At 47.6% G+C, this 17,243-nt stretch overlaps 6 protein-coding genes and 1 pseudogene across 8 annotated transcripts; 4 read left to right on the top strand and 3 right to left on the bottom strand.

Moving 5' to 3' along the window:
• Positions 1 to 503: 503 nt before the first annotated feature.
• LOC108144589 (angiogenic factor with G patch and FHA domains 1) lies at positions 504 to 5,849 on the bottom strand. 3 transcript variants are annotated; one of them, XM_017269589.2, is made up of 9 exons: positions 5,576 to 5,849; positions 5,395 to 5,515; positions 2,631 to 2,767; positions 2,363 to 2,458; positions 1,729 to 2,152; positions 1,170 to 1,655; positions 988 to 1,108; positions 823 to 928; positions 504 to 757 (listed from the first exon to the last, which is right to left on the bottom strand). In XM_017269589.2, the coding sequence occupies exons 1-9, from the start codon at positions 5,765 to 5,767 to the stop codon at positions 608 to 610; spliced, it is 1,833 nt and encodes a 610-aa protein (XP_017125078.1). In that variant the 5' UTR covers positions 5,768 to 5,849; the 3' UTR covers positions 504 to 607. The 3 variants fall into 3 exon arrangements, with proteins under 3 accessions (XP_017125078.1, XP_017125081.1, XP_017125080.1); XM_017269592.2 differs by lacking the exons at positions 504 to 757; positions 823 to 928; positions 988 to 1,108; positions 1,170 to 1,655 and adding an exon at positions 2,216 to 2,297 and having other exon boundaries at positions 1,969 to 2,152; XM_017269591.2 differs by lacking the exons at positions 504 to 757; positions 823 to 928; positions 988 to 1,108; positions 1,170 to 1,655 and having other exon boundaries at positions 1,969 to 2,297.
• LOC108144590 (hexokinase type 2) lies at positions 3,879 to 5,396 on the top strand. The gene has a single exon (XM_017269594.2). It carries the CDS (start codon positions 3,976 to 3,978, stop codon positions 5,338 to 5,340), a length of 1,365 nt encoding a protein of 454 aa, XP_017125083.1. The 5' UTR covers positions 3,879 to 3,975; the 3' UTR covers positions 5,341 to 5,396.
• A 250-nt stretch (positions 5,850 to 6,099) lies between the features above and the next one.
• Positions 6,100 to 6,728, top strand: LOC108144175 (39S ribosomal protein L41, mitochondrial). Its single transcript, XM_017268836.2, has one exon. The coding sequence runs from the start codon at positions 6,187 to 6,189 to the stop codon at positions 6,685 to 6,687; it is 501 nt and encodes a 166-aa protein (XP_017124325.1). The 5' UTR covers positions 6,100 to 6,186; the 3' UTR covers positions 6,688 to 6,728.
• On the bottom strand, positions 6,680 to 7,528 carry LOC108144174 (serine/threonine-protein kinase prpf4B). Its single transcript, XM_017268835.2, has 2 exons — positions 6,875 to 7,528; positions 6,680 to 6,809 (listed from the first exon to the last, which is right to left on the bottom strand). The coding sequence occupies exons 1-2, from the start codon at positions 7,457 to 7,459 to the stop codon at positions 6,729 to 6,731; spliced, it is 666 nt and encodes a 221-aa protein (XP_017124324.1). The 5' UTR covers positions 7,460 to 7,528; the 3' UTR covers positions 6,680 to 6,728.
• Positions 7,529 to 8,105: 577 nt separating this feature from the next.
• On the top strand, positions 8,106 to 9,446 carry LOC108144902 (lipase 3). Its single transcript, XM_017270064.2, has 2 exons — positions 8,106 to 8,239; positions 8,313 to 9,446. The coding sequence occupies exons 1-2, from the start codon at positions 8,147 to 8,149 to the stop codon at positions 9,414 to 9,416; spliced, it is 1,197 nt and encodes a 398-aa protein (XP_017125553.1). The 5' UTR covers positions 8,106 to 8,146; the 3' UTR covers positions 9,417 to 9,446.
• Positions 9,447 to 10,604: 1,158 nt separating this feature from the next.
• Positions 10,605 to 17,192, top strand: LOC108144630. The gene is made up of 7 exons (XM_017269661.2): positions 10,605 to 11,618; positions 11,684 to 11,988; positions 12,051 to 12,575; positions 12,635 to 12,725; positions 13,278 to 14,143; positions 14,210 to 14,577; positions 15,876 to 17,192. The coding sequence occupies exons 1-7, from the start codon at positions 10,733 to 10,735 to the stop codon at positions 16,744 to 16,746; spliced, it is 3,912 nt and encodes a 1,303-aa protein (XP_017125150.2). The 5' UTR covers positions 10,605 to 10,732; the 3' UTR covers positions 16,747 to 17,192.
• LOC108144631 lies at positions 14,734 to 15,674 on the bottom strand (annotated as a pseudogene).
• Positions 17,193 to 17,243: the final 51 nt, after the last annotated feature.

Raw genomic sequence — 17,243 nt, 5'->3', positions numbered from 1 at the left:
GCATCTCCACGACCCACAGAGTCCACATAATGTAGCGTGTTCTTCCGTAGTTCCAACATCCAAAGATTCTCGTTGTGCGTTTTCGTGTTGTAATCGGTGGATGGGCCTTAGCCTTAGGCTGTTGCCAACCATGCTTACACTACACTATATTATCGGATACATTTTACATACATACAGGGCAAAGTATTATCAACCATACAACATACAACATAACGTATTGCAGCAATTCTTATCCAGCATGTATCGCAAGAGAAACCACATATCTTAAGAGGCTTTTGTATTTAACATTAACATAGGCTAAACGGTAATTACTTTAAACGATTGGTTTGTATGCGCATTTCGCTCGCATTTAGCTTAGATCCGATCCACATACGCGACGTCATATTTATTTAACATTACCTTCCCTCTATTCTTTTTGTTCATAAGCGAAGTTAAATTAATTAATTGACTGATAGCTTAACCTTATAGCAAGATTTTTGAATTAATATATACATATAATATATATATAGAACCGATGTATATATGCATACATATATACCCAATACTTATGAATATGTTTGAGTAATTGTTAATTAAATGTGTTTCCAACAATCAAAAATGCCTTTTTCTAATCACTATCATCGAATATGTCGTTGGCGCGCTGATATCGCGCCTGGGTGATCTTTAAGTTGGCCAACTTTCGTTTGTCCATGGGTCGGGAGCTCACTGGGTCACTGTTCCCCAGTCCACTTGTGCCCTCATTGGCCACCACAGTGATCTGTGAATAATAGAGAATGAGCAATGGGTAAGTTTTGAATATGTTAAGCTTTCCTAAATACTTACAGGCGCCAAAAGTCCAGTGCTGGCATTGGTCTTGCCCAGAGTATCGCCCTTTTGCCAGCCCAGTTTGCTCAGCATTTTAAAGCCCTTGTTTGAGCTGCCAATCTCACTAAAAAATATAGCCATTGATCAACCAGCAAAGGATCAGTTTTATAAGCCACCACTCACGTGTTCACACAAGCCACCTCGGTCTTTTCCTTATCCGTGCTGCTGCCCACTTTGACACGTCTAGTTGCGGCACGATCGTTGTAGTTGGAGGCTTGACCATTGCCACTGGTCTCTACAAATTCTGAAATACGTAATATAGTTGAGAAATTAGATCTATGAAGCTTTAAGGAAGGCAGACTCACTCTCATTTTCCAGGCCATATTTGCGCTGCAGCTTCTTGAGCTGCTCCTTGTGGGACAATACAGTGGCGGTGGATGCGCCAACTGTGGCCACAGCCGGCGCCGGTGTCTCTATCAACAGACCCGGTTCGCACAGCCCGCAGGTGCTGTTGCCCTCGTGCACATGGCACAGGAGTTTGGTCTGTCCCAAGGTGATGACACTGCCGTGCACCAGGTCCATAGCATCGCTGGCCATGGGAGAACCGTTGAGAATGGTGCCGTTGCGGGAGCCCAGATCCAGGCACTTGTAGATTCCCAGCTTGGCCTCGTAGTTGAACTTCAAGTGGCACTTGCTCACGTTCACGTCCGGAATGATGACATCGTGGGCGCCCTCGCGACCCAATGAGCCGCCTTTGTAGGTGATCAAATGCAGACTTCCCACCTTTAGACTATCCACATTGGTCTCCTGGACAATGACGCGCAGCGAGGGCGGGTACTTCTTGGCAATGTCTACGAAAAGGGAGAAAAAGTTAGTGGTTTAAACTTAAGAAAACGACGATAAAAACGCGGAATTTCTAAGCACCTTGAAAGCGACCGGCAGCCTTGAAGACCGGAACACTGCTGTCCTCCGTGTCGCTGTTGCTGCTGCTGCTCTGAGCATCATTATCGCTGGAGTCGGAACTGGAGTCGCTGCTTTGCGACAACTCGCCCTCCTCGGCATCCTCATCGCGGTCATCCCCTGAGTCCCTGTGCCGCTTCCTCGACTTGTGGCGTCGCTCCTTCTTGCGCTTCTTCCTGCTGTGCTTTTTCGACTTCTTCTTTGCCTTGGCCTTGCGCTTGGACTTCTCGGCGCGTTCCTTAACCCTCTGCTTCTCGGCCTTGATCCTTTTCAGCGTTTCGGGATCCGTGATGACGCCGCCCAGCTCATCGAACTCGACCTGCTGCTCGTCCTCGTCCGCCGATTCCGGCTTGGCCGCCGCCGCCGCCGCCGCCGCCGCCTCGTTCGCCTGCAACCAAGTGGAGAAAAGAAATCCGCGTTTTTATCGCTAGTTCTGGGCCTTGGCGCTTACCTAATGCATTGCTACGCATTCGGTCTATGCTGAGTTTGTGAAAATCGGCTAAAAGGCTACTACAGGCGCAGTCGCTCACAGGCTGCGCAGCGAGGAGGAGAAGAACGGTGGTTAGTGTGGTCGTGGTGTGGCACAGGAGTCACTCACCTGCACCTGCGCCTGCGAGTGGAACTCGTACGAGTCTTTGCCGTGGTCATAGCTGTAGTAGCAGCCTGTGTTCCCATCGTAATACAACCCGTACTCCTGGAAGCAGGAAGAGAGCGAGAAGCAGGCGGAGATTAGCAAATTGATGTAGGTTCGCCGGTGCGATAACCCCTGAAAGTCACCGTGGTGCAGTCGGTGCAGTCGGCGCATCGCGGAATAGAACGAAACGTAACGTCATAAAGATTACGTCCGCTGTTTATAGCTTATTTACCGCGTTATAGTAGTAGCCCGTCTTGGGATCGTAGTACATGCCCGATGTCGGCTCATAGACGAAGTTGTTCAGGTTTTCGGCGTGCTTGGCCGCCTGCCGCATCTCATCCACGAAGCTGAATGCATCTGTCGCCGATACTGCAAAATTTAGATGCTTTTTAGACATGGAAAGTATAAATACTTTAATTGTTATTGATTAGGTATTAAAATATTTAAAAGGCCTTAAAGGGGTATATTTTTATATCGATCAATTAAATAAATATTGTTCTAGATATGACTATTGATTTATATCCTTATTAAAGCTCGTAAAACTGAAGTTCAGGCTACGTGACAACCGGCTTTCTTGTGCAATCATTGCAATCATAACAGAAGTGGTGTCAAGGGCTGGTCCGCTTTTCAGCCAGGGGCAGTGGCGTTAGCCCGTGTGCGACACTTTAGCGCTAATCTCGGGCATTAGCGGACCGGGATGTTTGACGCACGCTATATTAATCGACCTGAGACCCCTACAGATAGGGAAGTGGGTGGGCTGTGCATGTAAGATGCACTCCTTGAAGCCGCACTATCTCTGCGATAGCTCAGGAGGCGTGTTTCGGCTTTACCCTCCCAGTGACAGTTTATGACTTTTATTGTCTTTGATATGGTGGCCAGGAAATGGAAAAGTGGCCTTGCCATTTTTTTTTGCACGAATTTTGCACTCTCTTTATAAGAAATTTTAGTATAATTTAATTTTTAAATAATAAATCTTAGGAACTTTACCCTTAAACATTTATTCAAAGGTCTGACTTGTGTCAATAACCTTGAGAACCTTACCAAATGAATTTTTAGACAATTCTACATTTTTAAATATTTTCAAGAGTATAAAAAACCAATTTTTGAGGGTCGTTCTCCTTATATGCCATCCTTTTAAAATTGACAAATAAAATTAAGTATTTAGTAATACATGTCTCTCTTGATTGAGTTGCATTGCTGAATGGTGGCCTTTTATAACCATCCAAATAGTAAACTAGCCTCGATCTATAACTAATTTGTAGGGTGGCAAATCAGGAGCTATCGCCAGCAATTGACGAGCAGCAGCCGGGACTTAAGCGATTAGCATATCGCGCAGTTGTAGTTTCAGATTTAGATTCCGAATCGGCGCAAATCAGCTACTTAGGTGTGTTTTCGTTTTTAATTTGCTACGCAGCGCCCAGATTGCAATGGCAGCAGTTGTTTCCACGTCTGGCGCACTGCATCCCGTCTTATCAGGCAGTTCCCAGTGCAGTTCCAAATCGCCGTGGGCTGGCCAGGCGCCTGGTTAGTCGTTACTCATCGTTCGAGGCGGTTACAACCAAGATTAGCCAAGCAAAATGCTGGACGCCGAGGTGCGAGAACTTATGCAACCCTTTGTGCTGAGCGACTACCAGGTGCAGGAGGTGTACAGTCGCTTCTGCCTGGAGGTGGCCCGCGGCCTGAAGCGCTCCACACATCCGCAGGCCAATGTGAAGTGCTTTCCCACGTACGTGCAGGATCTGCCAACGGGCGACGAGATGGGCAAGTACCTGGCCTTGGATCTCGGCGGCACCAACTTCCGGGTGCTGCTCGTCTCGCTGAAGGGTCACCACGATGCCACGGTCGAATCGCAGATCTACGCCGTGCCCAAGGACCTGATGGTGGGTCCGGGCGTGGAGCTGTTCGATCACATCGCCGGCTGCCTGGCCAAGTTCGTGGAGAAGCACGATATGAAGACCGCCTATTTGCCGCTGGGCTTCACCTTCTCCTTTCCCTGCGTGCAGCTGGGCCTCAAGGAGGGCCTCCTGGTGCGCTGGACCAAGGGCTTCGACTGTGCCGGCGTGGAGGGCGAGGATGTGGGTCGTATGCTGCACGAGGCCATTCAGCGGCGCGGCGATGCCGACATCGCCGTGGTGGCCATTCTCAACGACACAACAGGCACACTGATGTCCTGCGCCCATCGCAACGCCGACTGCCGTGTGGGCGTCATTGTGGGCACTGGCTGCAATGCCTGCTACGTGGAGGATGTGGAGAATGTGGATCTCCTTCAAGCGGATTTTAAGAGGACGAAACGACAGGTGATTGTGAACGCGGAGTGGGGCGCCTTTGGCGAGGGCGGGCAGTTGGACTTTGTGCGCACCGAGTACGATCGCGAGGTGGACGAGAAGTCCATTAACCGGTCGGAGCAGTTGTTCGAGAAGATGACGGCGGGCATGTATCTGGGCAACCTAGTACGCCTTGTCCTGCTACGCGCCCTCGAGCGCAAGCTGATCTTCAAGCAAAGCAGCCGGCGACCGGAGTTCGCCAGTGTGCTGCAGAAGAACCCGGAGGTCTTCGAGACGCGCTACATTTCGGAGATCGAGGACGACTCGTTCCCGGAGTTTGGCAGCACCAGGAAGATCGTGAAGCAGCTGTTCGGCCTGGAGAAGGCCTCCGTGGAGGACTGCCAGACGCTGAGGTACATCTGCGAGTGCGTAGCCAAGCGGGCGGCCACTCTGGTGGCCATCGGAGTGAGTGGCCTGGTCAACAGGACCTCCAACCGTCGTGTGATAGTCGGCATGGATGGATCCGTGTACCGGTATCATCCGAAGTTTGATGCCTACATGCGGCAGACGCTGCAGAAGCTGGTGAAGGCGGACAAGGAGTGGGACATCATGCTCTCGGAGGACGGATCAGGACGTGGAGCCGCGCTGGTGGCCGCGGTGGCCAGCAAATCGAAGTAGGTACTAACTACATTTGTAGCAATAATAGAAGGAATAAAGAAACTCTTGACTCACAATCGCTGGGCTTGTCTTTTTTGTCGGTGTCTTCATCATTGTTTGGGGAATCCTGGCTTTCCTGCAACTCCGATTCGGTTGCTTGGACGGCTTTGTCGCAGGAAGTCTTTTCTTGGTTTAGCTTTGGGGATAAATCACTTTAAATGAGATGGTTTTAGGTAACCCGAATATCCGAACTCACGAAGTGCACCAGTTTTTGCTTGTAGGCCGCTAGTTTGGTGTCGTATTTTCGAATAATTCCGTGCAGCTTTTCGACGTACTGCAGTAATTGTTGCTGCTCGCAGGCCTTCACATCCTCCATGCTCTTCAGTTCGATGAAATCATGATCCGCGGCACCTTCCGCTGATTCCTCCTCTTCAGCCGGCAACGACATTGCTTAAAAAGAAGGCAGTTTTTCAATTTATAAATTTGTGATAAGAAACACAAGCCGTTTTGGGAGTTTAATTGCACTAATAATCTAACAGTGCTTTTCAACACTGCCAGGCGGCACAAATAGTCGATAAGAATATCGATAAGCTAGAGATGTTTACTGCACTCAAAATAATTTATTCCAGATATATAAATAAAATCAAGTTCCTCTTTCGAACTTAAATATTTAATAAAGCACCAACAAGCCTTAAAATATTCCTTACATTTATAACAGTTTATAATTTACGGCATTTATAATTCTAAATTCAATTTTAATCTCGAAACAATTCCTTATCCAATTGTCATCACTAGTCCAGCAATCAGCTGTTCAGTGCACCCGCATTTGTTATTTAACCATTTTCCTCGCCAAAAAGCTAAATAACAATGAATAATTGTGTGAAACTAGTGCCCATAGCACTCCGGTGCCAACAGAGGACCATCAGCACCTCATCCGTATTGGAGGGCAAGCGGAACTTCCGTAAATTCAATGTGTACAACAAACGGGGAACGCGCGTGGTTAAGGAGGCCCAAAAAACGATGGCCAATCCGCCGGTGCCCATTCATAAGCGAGGAGTGCGCGACACGGGCATAATGGTGGACGGGCAGTACGTGGAGATTCCCGAGAAGATTCCGGAAATCATAGTGCCCGACCTGACCGGCTGCAAACTGAAGCCATATGTATCCTACAAGGCGCCGGATGTCGTCCAATCGGAGTTCACCAGCCTGGACCTGTTCAATGCCGTCTATTCGCAGAAGATCATCGAGGACTTCAAAGCGGGCACTCTGCAGGCAGATGGCAGTGCCAAGGAGCCCTCGGCCAATGAGCAACTGACTCCGGCGGAGGCCCTGCAGCGCGCCCGGAAGACGGGCAGCGATATATTCTAGACATAGGTTTATTGTTTCTTAAATACAGAGTATGAACTCGACTACTCCTGCGTGTACTTCTGGCGGTAATTGTAGAGTTTTCGCAGCCACTTCTCTGCCTTGAGATCCGGATCGCCAAGGAACTGTGTGGGGGTTGCAAAAGAAATACCATTAGCAGGGTGATCAGAGCACCAGGTGACCCACTCACGTTCGGATGGAATATTACATCTTCGTTTCGGACTGCAATGGCTGGCTTGTTGGCCAGTGTGACTGTTTCGTTGTTCAGGTCTATGATCACCTTCTCGGAGGTTTCCTTTGAATCCCGGGAGCTAAAGAAGGAGGCCGGCTTGAAGGAGTCCTCGTCTATGGTCTCCAGAGCCTTCAGCACCTTGGTGTCCATCAGATCAATGGGTTTTGTTTTGGCAGGGGCAACTGAGGGTGTGATTGCGGATCGGGAGTTGCTCTCCGAACTGGGAGCTCTTGTGGTCCTCTGGGATGCGGATCGGGATTTGTTGTGGTCCCTGCTCCTGCTTTTGCTGTGTCTGCTGAGGGAACTGCTCCTGCTGCTGGAGGAGCTTCGCGAGGAGCTGCGACTGCTGCTGCGACTCCTCCGGGAGTACTTCTTCGACTTCTTGGACTTTTTCTTCTTCGACTTGGAGCTCTGCCGGCTGCTTCTGGCGGGCGACTTGGACCGGTGGCGTCTGTCGCGATCCCGGTCTCGATCCCTGTCCCGCTCCCGATCTCTGTCCCTTTCCCTATCACGATCTCTGTCACGGCGATCCCGATCCCTCATTATTTATTATCCTACTTAAAAAGTGGGCACAAATAAAAATTTAATTTGCAACTATTAGGGATGAGCAATATCTATATAGTGTACCTATCGATTTAAATTGTTGTTTAAATGTGTTGTGTGTAATATCGATTAGCTGGTATATCGATAAGTAACATGGCGCGAGTTTGAATTGTAATTATCGTTGTTTCAATAAAAAAAATATATATATATAAAATCTATATAGTAATGTACATACATATATTTAATTAGAAATATTAATCTTGAAATATGATAAGTATATGCGTTTAGTATTAATAATAAAATATATAAATTCTACCTATTTTTTGGTACTTAAGCAAAAACCTGATTTTTGTTAAGTAATGCCTAGTTCAATGGAGTATAAGCAGGAAATACTATTTGCTCTCAAACGCACAGCAATTATGGCTAATCAGAAGCTATCAAGATTAACGAGAGTGATAGGGAAAGCCTTATCGCCATTGACCGCTAGTAAGTTAAATCACCTAGGATCGAAATTCCCACACGGTCTATCAGTCTTGGCGAATAAACGACGTTGTGGTCAAAAAAAAAAAAAACAGTCATAAATTAGCTGGCCAAATCTAGGAATTATTATCAAGTGGCTGGGGGGGCATATAAAAGGCAAGGGCGACCAAGTCAGTGGTCAAAGCACCTGCAGCCGTGATATAAAAAATGTGGTTGCTAAAATTAATAGCCGGTTTGTTAAGTCTGGGATTGGTTATAGCCTTGCCAGCGGATTCGGAAAGAGCAAGTGTGGTGACCACTGTAAGTATTGAGGAGGTCCTTGACTCCCACTCTCGAAAGTCCTGACTAACCAAGTGATCTCCCTATTTTCCAGGTGACCCTCGTTAAAGGACATGGCTATGTGATCGAGGAGCACGAGGTGCAGACCTCAGATGGTTACATCCTGACCATGCATCGTATTCCCTACTCCAAGAACACTGGTAACGATGGCCGACGACCTGTCGTCTTCCTCATGCACGGATTGTTGTGTTCCTCCTCGGACTGGGTGCTCGCAGGACCCCACAGCGGACTAGCTTACTTGCTGTCCGAGGCGGGCTACGATGTGTGGATGGGCAATGCCAGGGGCAACACCTACTCCAAGAAGCATGCCACCAAATCCCCGCTCCTTCAGCCGTTCTGGAACTTTGAGTGGCACGACATTGGGATCTACGATCTGCCCGCAATGATGGACTATGTACTCTACCGCACTGGTGTGGATCAACTGTCGTATGTGGGTCACTCCCAGGGCACCACCTCCTTTTTCGTCCTCAACTCGATGATCCCCCGCTTCAAGAGTCGCATCAGGTCGGCTCATCTGCTGGCTCCCGTGGCCTGGATGGAGCACATGGAGAGTCCTTTGGCCACGGTGGGCGGTCCCCTGTTGGGTCAGCCCAATGCCTTCGTGGAGCTCTTCGGCAGCGCCGAGTTCCTGCCCAACACGCAGCTGATGAACCTGTTCGGAGCCCTTCTCTGCAGCGACGAGGCCATCTCCCAGTTTATGTGCTCCAACATCCTGTTCCTGCTGGGCGGCTGGAACTCGCCGTATCTCAACGAAACCATGCTGCCGGAAATCATGGCCACCACTCCGGCTGGCTGTTCGGTCAACCAGATCTTCCACTACCTGCAGGAGTACAACTCGGGCTACTTCCGGCAGTTCGACTACGGCTCGACGCGCAACAAGAAGGAGTACAGCAGCAAGACTCCGCCGGAATACGACGTGGAGGGCATCGAGGTGCCCACCTATCTGTACTACAGTGACAACGACTACTTCGCCAGTCTGATCGACGTGGATCGCCTCCGGTACACCATGAATCCAAAGGCCCTTAGAAGTGCGTACCGCCTGCCGGAGGAGCGTTGGAACCACATTGATTTCTTGTGGGGTCTGAATATCAAGGAAATTCTTTACGACCGAGTTATTGATGACATAAATAGTGCATAATAAAGCTATTTACCATTGTGATAAAAAAAAGTTTCACCGGGTGCCTACTTAATCGGGGGCTTAATGAGCTGACAATTTACAAGTGGTCATAAATTAAAATTGAATTTGTCACTTCACCGTGACAAAACAACGCAAATAGCCAACAGTTATTTTTAGCTTTCTAATTAAATTAAGAGTTTGTTAATTAATAAAAATTAAAAGAAACAAAAAGAAAATATTTTTAACACTCTTTAACGTAAACAAAAATGCAACGATATAATTTTCACCTTCCCTTCATAAATTTCACAAGATTTTTCGCAAACAGCGAATATCGGGCAATGTTGAATACTTATTAACCTTAAACTTATGTACAAACCACGAGGGCCTGGTGTGAAAATTACGTGCTTCCTATAAATCCTAAAATTAAATTTCGCGCCTTCTGAAACGGCAGTCATCGCTTCTACAAACATCGATAGGTATGTTATGTCTTTTCTTAATATCGATACTTTCGTAATATTACTATTGAGGGTATTCCTTAACTAAAACAATAAACAATTAAAGGAATACCTTCAAGAACAACCATCTAAGAAATTTAACAAATTTGTTAAAAAAATAAATAAATGTATATTGCTAACTTTTTCAAATTAATTACAGAGCCATATATGGCTTCTTACTTTCAATAATTTTTTTTGTGATAAGCCGGTTAATAACATGATCGGAATTTTACCAGTTATTTTCCTTGCGCTATTTTTCTTTGGAATTATATTTTCAGTTTTGTGCAACCGCTGAATTTGAAACTTAATTAAGCAAAAAACACCTTCATCACTAAAAATAATTTTTTATATCATTTTGTTGTAACAGAATATGACGTTTTCTTTCATAAAATATATAGTTTGTCCATAGGTAAGCATCTCTTGTTTTTTTTTAACTAAGATATGACCCCTAGATAAAAAATTCAAACCTATATTATTTGTACCTAAATAAGCACATATCATTTTAGAAAAAAACATATATGTTTTTTATTTCTATGACCATGCAGAAGATGGATAAAATTTAAAATAATTATAAAACATAATTGAATTACCACACATATAATTTAAAAAAAATCATTGGTTAAAAAAATATGTCCATTTATGTGTAAACTATCGTTAAACCGATTGTTGCTGCCAGACCCAAGCCGATGATATCGATAGATTAATCGATGTTTGTTCGCACTGGCAGGTACATCCACGCAAAAAAAGCTAATTCGAGCGGAGAAAAAAATTCTTGTAGCTCCAAATTGATATAAAAATAACGCCTTTCTTGGCGCAGTGGTCGGGTAACTAATAAGCCCCAAGATGACGCGCGTAACGAGAAGTGAAATCTCGCTGGACATGGAGTTCTGGGTGGAGGAGCTGTCGCCGGCACAGTTGGCGTACTACGAGAAGATCACCAACGAGCACAATGCGGTGAAGGGGGCGCTTAAGAGCGCGGTCAGCGCCAACGAAGGCAAGGAACTGTTCAGTGGCCAGGTGTTCCAGGCCTACTCCTTCAAGGGCAAGGTGCTGCAGGAGCTCAAGGAGGCCACGCTGCCCAAGAAGCCGCCCAAGGCGGCGGACCCCCCTCCGTCGCCCGCCACCCCAAACACTGGCACCGGACGGGGGCGTGGCCGACCGCCGCGTCAGCCCTCGAACATAGCCTACCTGGAGTCCTCGGACGAGGGCGACGACGATGTGCCGCTGGCCAAGCGATTGGCCCTGTCGGTGGGCAAAAAAGCCGTGGCCGTGGCCAATGCATCCTCCACATCCGCTGTAAAGCCGGGCAAGAAGGCAGCCGCTGCAGTTGGCTCCTCTGGAAAATCTTCACCCCTGCCGAAGAACAGCGGGAAGTCGCCGAAGGAACCCAAGCCGGACATCGAGTCGCCACCCAAGAACTACCGCCCCGCCGAAGTCAACTCGGTGGGTGGCCTGGTGGTGGGCAGCACCGACGAGAGCAAGGACAACAAGGACGGCAAGGAGATCAAGGACAACAAGATGCAGGGCAAGACATACCCCTCGCTCGTGGTGCTGGCCAAGCCCTTCCTCAAGATCAAGGACATGGCTGCCACGCGCAGCAAGCTGGACTCCAAGGTCAAGCTGGTGCTCATGCTGACGCCCAACAAGTTCTGCGAGTGGCTGCTCCAGGAGGGACTGCTCCGTGCCCAACAGCACTGCATCAACCATCGCAACAATGAGCTGAAACTGGGTGAGTTGTTTATGATCCCCTACAATCATTAAACCCTTGTCTAATTGAACATTTCCATAACCTAGGCATATACTCGGATGTGACCAAGTTCCCCTACACTGGTGGCTATGTCTGGATCAGCGAATGTTGCCCCTATCGCTTCGTGTCCGTATTCAACAACTCCATTTTCGAAGGAGCCCAGCACCCGCCCACATTCCTGCTGAAACTTATCTACCATTGGGCCTGCCAGACCAGCATACAAAACGTGGTGCAGTGGGTCAAGGTGGACAGTGTTTACATCAAGGGAATTTACACCTGGCTACGAGCCATTTGCACCTTGGCTGTGCATCAAAAGTGCAAAAAGTTGGGCGGTCCCGGCAAATTTGTGGAGGTAACTATTAGTTGGCAGTGAAAAAAGGGTTTTCAATCACAGTCTTAACTCCCTAATTAAAGGTGGGCGTCATTTCCCTGGGCACCACTTCACAAGACGGATCCCAGCGCCAGGTTAAGGTGGAGGTTCTGGGCGTCTATGACTACGCGGAGAAATCCATTCGGTTGCGCGCGGTGGAGCCAATCACCGATGGCGATCGCAACTACAAGAAGCGTTTCCAGGCCATTCTGGAGCCGCTTTCGCGCTGGGTGCACAAGGACAGCACCATTTGCATTGACTTGACCGTGGACAAGATCACCCTGTTCAGCATGGGATTCAAGAATATCGTGCAGGCAGCTGCCACCGACAACACGGCCAAGCACAACAACTCTGCGGTAATGGAGTACCTGCGCCGGATTGTGCCGCGCATGTTCCAGAACACCCTGTCGTTGCTCTCGCGCCAGATGATCCAGCAGTTCCTTGACGAGCTGGTCTGGCGGGAATCCTTTGGCACCTATGCCCTGCAGGCTTTCAACAACATTATTATACACATTGCTGAGCAGACGAGGGTGACCACCAATGAGACCATAACCCAGCGATTGTATCAGGTAAGCAGTAAAGAGAATGAAATGACTACCAGCAACCACTCAATGCCTCTTCCGTTTAGGTGGCCACCAATCCGTTCAAGGACTGGAGTGTTCTGCCCGCCAACTACAAGGAGACCCCGGCCAATGCGGCTCCCAAGCGCCTGAAGAAACGTTAGTAGTTTCGTTCTTTTGTACCCAGTTTTAATTTAGGCCGTGACTAAAATAATGCGTATCGATAATCGGTTAAGAAAGTGCCTGCGTTTCTCACTCCAAAGTGAAATGTTTTCGTTCTGTTTGATCACTTTCGCTTAAGCCAAATGCTGAGCTCAGGTCCAAGTTATTATCCTCTGATTGTGTTATGTGAATTCGGAATTTATGCAATCTTTGGAAGTGGAGTGTAGTTTTGTTATACTCGAGTGGTTAACATAAAATTTAAGTTTTACATTTTGGCAACTTTCGTGTTAACTTATTTTAAAGCTCACTCTTAAGATAACAACCAATAAACTTGCATGAAATTTAAGAAATATGTTTTTATTTGATTTCCTTTTTCATTTGGAGTGATAAAACGCAAAGTGACATGTAATATTTAAGTTGATTGGCACGAGATTTCCGCTGAGAAATGGATGTTATAGTATTTAAGTTATGAAGAGTTCGTATGCTAATTGGTTAAGTTTTGTGACCTAGTAAGACTTTATTGTAAATCGGTTTGTTGTATGTTTTTAGCAATCAACGATGCCGACTACGTTGCCTCCTCGAAGGTTCTAAAGAAGGAAAAAGATCGCGAGAAGGATATGATACCAACTGGAGCCAAGCGTGGCCGTCCACCAAGTACGGTGAGCACTCCACCACCGCTAATGCCAGTTAAGAAGGGTCCTGGTCGTCCTCCGGGCAGTACCAACCAGCCAAAGGGTGACAAAGCGACGACTTCCAAGGCATTCGGACCTGCATCGGCATCTAAAGGCCTGGCCAAATCGCTGGCAGCCAAGGCACTTTCACCTAAAACACCCGGTAAAAAAACTAAAGAAAAGGATGAGAACATGCCGGTGGTTATCAAGAAGGAGGTGGACGATCTTAAGGGCCTCGAGGAGCTCTACTACGGCATTAGCGACGGCACGGACGAGTACTACGAGATGTTCCCGTACAGCACGCCCCGAACTGCACACAGCCACCTGGCCAAGACGGTGGAGTGCCCCATCTGCCTGAATGGCGACTCCTTCGATTCCAACGAGAAGCTGCAGACGCACTTGGTGTCGCACATCTCGCCCGAAGGCAAGCAGCATCAGTTCCAGTGCCTGTTCTGCCTGGAGAAGCACCCCACGGAGTCCGTGCTGGCCAAGCACAACCAGATCATGCATCCAACCGAGACGAAGACAGAGGGCTCGCCCTCCTACTACTGCCTAATCTGTCAGCAGCGTCACAATTCCCTGCACCTGCTGACGGCCCATCTGCAGAAGGCGCACAGCACGCTGGAGCTGCCATATTGGTGCCACTCCTGTGGCTATCGTTCATCCTCACACCGCGATCTGGTCAGGCATTTCTACGACGACCACAAGCACCAGAACTTCCTGCAGTGTCCCTACTGCTTGGATGTGAGTACCTTAGATTAAAGTTGATTGTTTAAGATATTATAATGGGTATTCATTTATTTATTTCAGATATTCTACTTCTCGAAACGAGGCGTTGTTAACCAGCTGCGCATCGAACACTACTTCCTGCATTTGGACGAGCACATCAACAAGCGGGATCCCTCGCTGCGCTGTCAGAAGTGCTCGCTTACCTTCCTCGAGAAGGGCGATCTTAAGCAGCATGCCGTGCAGCATCATGTCAGCATGATCAAGACCAACAAACCGGTGCGTCTCTTGCTCAACAACTCGCTATTGATTCCGCCGCCAAAGATTCGCACCCATCACCGGGAGCAGCCGCCGTTCTCCACCTACAAGCGCCCAGTGTTCTTTGCCTTCCTGGAGGGCAAGACTTGTGCCGAGTGCAACACCGATTACGCCAGCGAGGAGACACATTACACGTGAGTGCCAGAATCTTTAAATCACTAATTTATTAGCTAAATGTTTGAAAGTGAAAACCAAAGCAGACAATATCCACCCAAATCCCAAAACACACCAACCCAACCGTAGAGTGTTCAAATCGATAGCTTGAAAACCCAGAACATTATCTAGAAACCTCACATATCGAAGAACAAAATGCACCAGGTGTACAAATGGAATGGTCGTAAGAGATATAATTGTCGGGGAATCTCATTGCGAACTGGCACAATCAAACAGTTCTCGTATATGAACAGCGGATGACTCTTGACGATGTTGACCAGGGTGCTAACGTAAGGATGCAAGGAGGTTTCCCATTTTCCGTCTATTATCAACTGCAAAATGCGGCTCATATTCACACTGGTGGCAGGACCAAGATCCTCATCAGGGTTAGTCAGGCGTTATGATGATGCAAATACTCCACAAATGCACAATAGGCATATCCCCGCATTTTCCTGCGCTTTGTGACAGAATCTTGCAAATGAAACACCCTTGGAATGTCATTTTCCGCTGGGGTGGACACCACATATCCTTGGAAATTCGTTGTTGCAGGTGGAAGGAGCGTAATAGAATTAATATTTACCTTAAAGAATCGCACCGACGGATATGGAGTGTAGGAGTACGTTTGATCTCTGTGCAGGACAATAACTTTGAGGAATTGATAATGAAACAGTGTTTTGAAAACGGAGTAAATAACCTTGTAGGAGTGCAGCAAGATGAGACAAACGACTGCGTTGTAGTTTACGCAAACTACTTTCCAGAGTCAACCATACCACGTCCTGTTTTCCATGGCAAAAGAACAAACTGATGGCATTGTTCTCGGTGAAATTGAAATGGCCAGAGGTCTTAGCTTCTCAGGTTGGATAGTTGAATCTGTCATTAGGCTAGTTACACACATTGTTTGATGCAGCCAAATGATTAGACCACTCACATCCTCGTTTTTAATATTGTGCCCCACAAAGATTGCAGTATTTGTCCACTGTTCCCGAACTAGGAATGATTTTAATATAGTCACATTGTAACCACCACTTGTAACCTCTGCGATTGAAATCAGGAAAAGAATGGTTGGCACTTTGCACATGGTTGTTAATTCAACTGTGGCAGGTGAGAAAGCGGGAAAAAGGTTTATAAGCTAGAATATAATTGATTTAATGCAACTTAATAGAGCCTGATTGGTCCGATTTAAGTGAGGTAATAAGTAGTAGGATAGGTTTTTTGGGGGTGTGAGCACATTACGCAACTAACCTCTAATCAAAAATGTACTCTTTCTTTGTGTTTTTAGCGGCTGGCTGCACTGCGTTAAGTGCAATTACCAGACCTGCTGCGAACGAGCTCAGTTCCGTCATGGCGTTGATTGCAACGGCAACTTTGTGGACGCCATGGAGGTGAATATGCCGCAGGAGATGCACTGCATCTGCGGCTTTGCCACCGGCAATGGCAACAAGATGGCCCAGCACTTGGCCATCTGTGGACTTAGCACCTGCTATCCCAGTTTGGAGGCGGCCAACGAGAATGCCGTCAAACGCAATATGCTGGACATGTTGGGTTTGGTGCGACGCGACGGGGAGACCTCGGGCGAGGGTGCGGATATCAGCGAGGCAGCCGAAGATGTCGGCGACCACAACTCCGATATATTGCCTCCGTCGGAGGATCAGCAGTTGCAGCATCATCATCATCACCAGGAAGTGGAGCACCAGCAGCAGATGCATGAGCCGGAGCCACAGGTTGAGCCCCAAGCGGAGCTGCAACAGGAGTACTTGTCGGCCCCGGTGGAGCATGAACCCGTGCAGAATCTTCCGGTTCACCAGAGCATGCCTGTGCAGCAGCCAGGGGCAATACAATTCGGCGAAATGGAGGCGGCCCCAGTCATGCTGGATCCCCAGCAGCAGCAGCAGGTGCAGGCCACTCAGGACTACGCACAAGTTTCGGTGGTGCAACAGCACCACCAGCAGCAGCAGCCCTACGGATTGAGCAACTACGGCCAGAGTTCTTTGGCCACGGACATTGACATGCCGCTGATTGGCGAGCTGTCCGAGCCGAATGCCCCTCCCACGCCACAGTTTCTGGGCGAGGTGCACACCCCCATGTTCGACGCAGTCGCCGCCGCCGAGCAGCAGCACTATCACGCCCAACACCATCACCACCCACAATGATACAAGCCACACGGAAAGCTGAAATCACGCGACTACACTCTCCACTGGCAGAACTACTAGCTGGAGTTCATCCCTGACATTCTGATCACACATCGGCCATATCCCGGATTCATTATAGCAACTGAAATCAACACGGCAATATCTAAGCACGAACAATACAATATGAAGGCAGTTAAAATTGTATAGGATATCTATTTAAGCACTTTTGACATTAATCAACATCTTGAATGAAATCTCATTTGCACAAAGGTTGGTCACACCGGATTTACGCATTTACGCCTAACAATATTCATTTATACCGGTGTAACCATTCCTCTCCAATGGGATCTGTATCTTTATATCTCTAAATATCTCTAATACATACAAAATCATTTGGATATTGGAAACTAATCATTTGTAAATGACGCAAAAACATTGTAATTTTAATAAATCTACTTGTCCTTAAATGTGGCTTTTAATTGGATTTTAGGTAGTTCGAAATTCCAAGAAATCAATTT

Source organism: Drosophila elegans, unplaced genomic scaffold, assembly GCF_018152505.1.
Source record: "Drosophila elegans isolate 14027-0461.03 unplaced genomic scaffold, ASM1815250v1 contig_183, whole genome shotgun sequence".
In the NCBI taxonomy this organism is placed as follows: domain Eukaryota; kingdom Metazoa; phylum Arthropoda; class Insecta; order Diptera; family Drosophilidae; genus Drosophila; species Drosophila elegans.
Note: the sequence above shows the minus strand (reverse complement) of the source record. Positions and strands in the feature narration are given on the sequence as shown.

What these genes read in the sequence shown, in the direction of transcription:
- LOC108144174 (XM_017268835.2), bottom strand. Translation starts at nt 7,459, where the DNA reads ATGAGGGATCGGGATCGCCGTGACAGAGATCGTGATAGGGAAAGGGAC. An exon ending in ATGTAATATTCCATCCGAAC is followed by an intron (nt 6,810 to 6,874) that starts GTGAGTGGGTCA and finishes ACCCCCACACAG; the next exon opens with TTCCTTGGCGATCCGGATCT.
- LOC108144175 (XM_017268836.2), top strand. Translation starts at nt 6,187, where the DNA reads ATGAATAATTGTGTGAAACTAGTGCCCATAGCACTCCGGTGCCAACAG.
- LOC108144590 (XM_017269594.2), top strand. Translation starts at nt 3,976, where the DNA reads ATGCTGGACGCCGAGGTGCGAGAACTTATGCAACCCTTTGTGCTGAGC.
- LOC108144902 (XM_017270064.2), top strand. Translation starts at nt 8,147, where the DNA reads ATGTGGTTGCTAAAATTAATAGCCGGTTTGTTAAGTCTGGGATTGGTT. An exon ending in GAGCAAGTGTGGTGACCACT is followed by an intron (nt 8,240 to 8,312) that starts GTAAGTATTGAG and finishes CCTATTTTCCAG; the next exon opens with GTGACCCTCGTTAAAGGACA.
- LOC108144589 (XM_017269589.2), bottom strand. Translation starts at nt 5,767, where the DNA reads ATGTCGTTGCCGGCTGAAGAGGAGGAATCAGCGGAAGGTGCCGCGGAT. An exon ending in CGGGCTACTACTATAACGCG is followed by an intron (nt 2,459 to 2,630) that starts GTAAATAAGCTA and finishes TCCTGCTTCCAG; the next exon opens with GAGTACGGGTTGTATTACGA. An exon ending in GCACTGGACTTTTGGCGCCT is followed by an intron (nt 758 to 822) that starts GTAAGTATTTAG and finishes TATTATTCACAG; the next exon opens with ATCACTGTGGTGGCCAATGA.
- LOC108144630 (XM_017269661.2), top strand. Translation starts at nt 10,733, where the DNA reads ATGACGCGCGTAACGAGAAGTGAAATCTCGCTGGACATGGAGTTCTGG. An exon ending in TAACCCAGCGATTGTATCAG is followed by an intron (nt 12,576 to 12,634) that starts GTAAGCAGTAAA and finishes TCTTCCGTTTAG; the next exon opens with GTGGCCACCAATCCGTTCAA. An exon ending in TCCCAAGCGCCTGAAGAAAC is followed by an intron (nt 12,726 to 13,277) that starts GTTAGTAGTTTC and finishes GTATGTTTTTAG; the next exon opens with CAATCAACGATGCCGACTAC.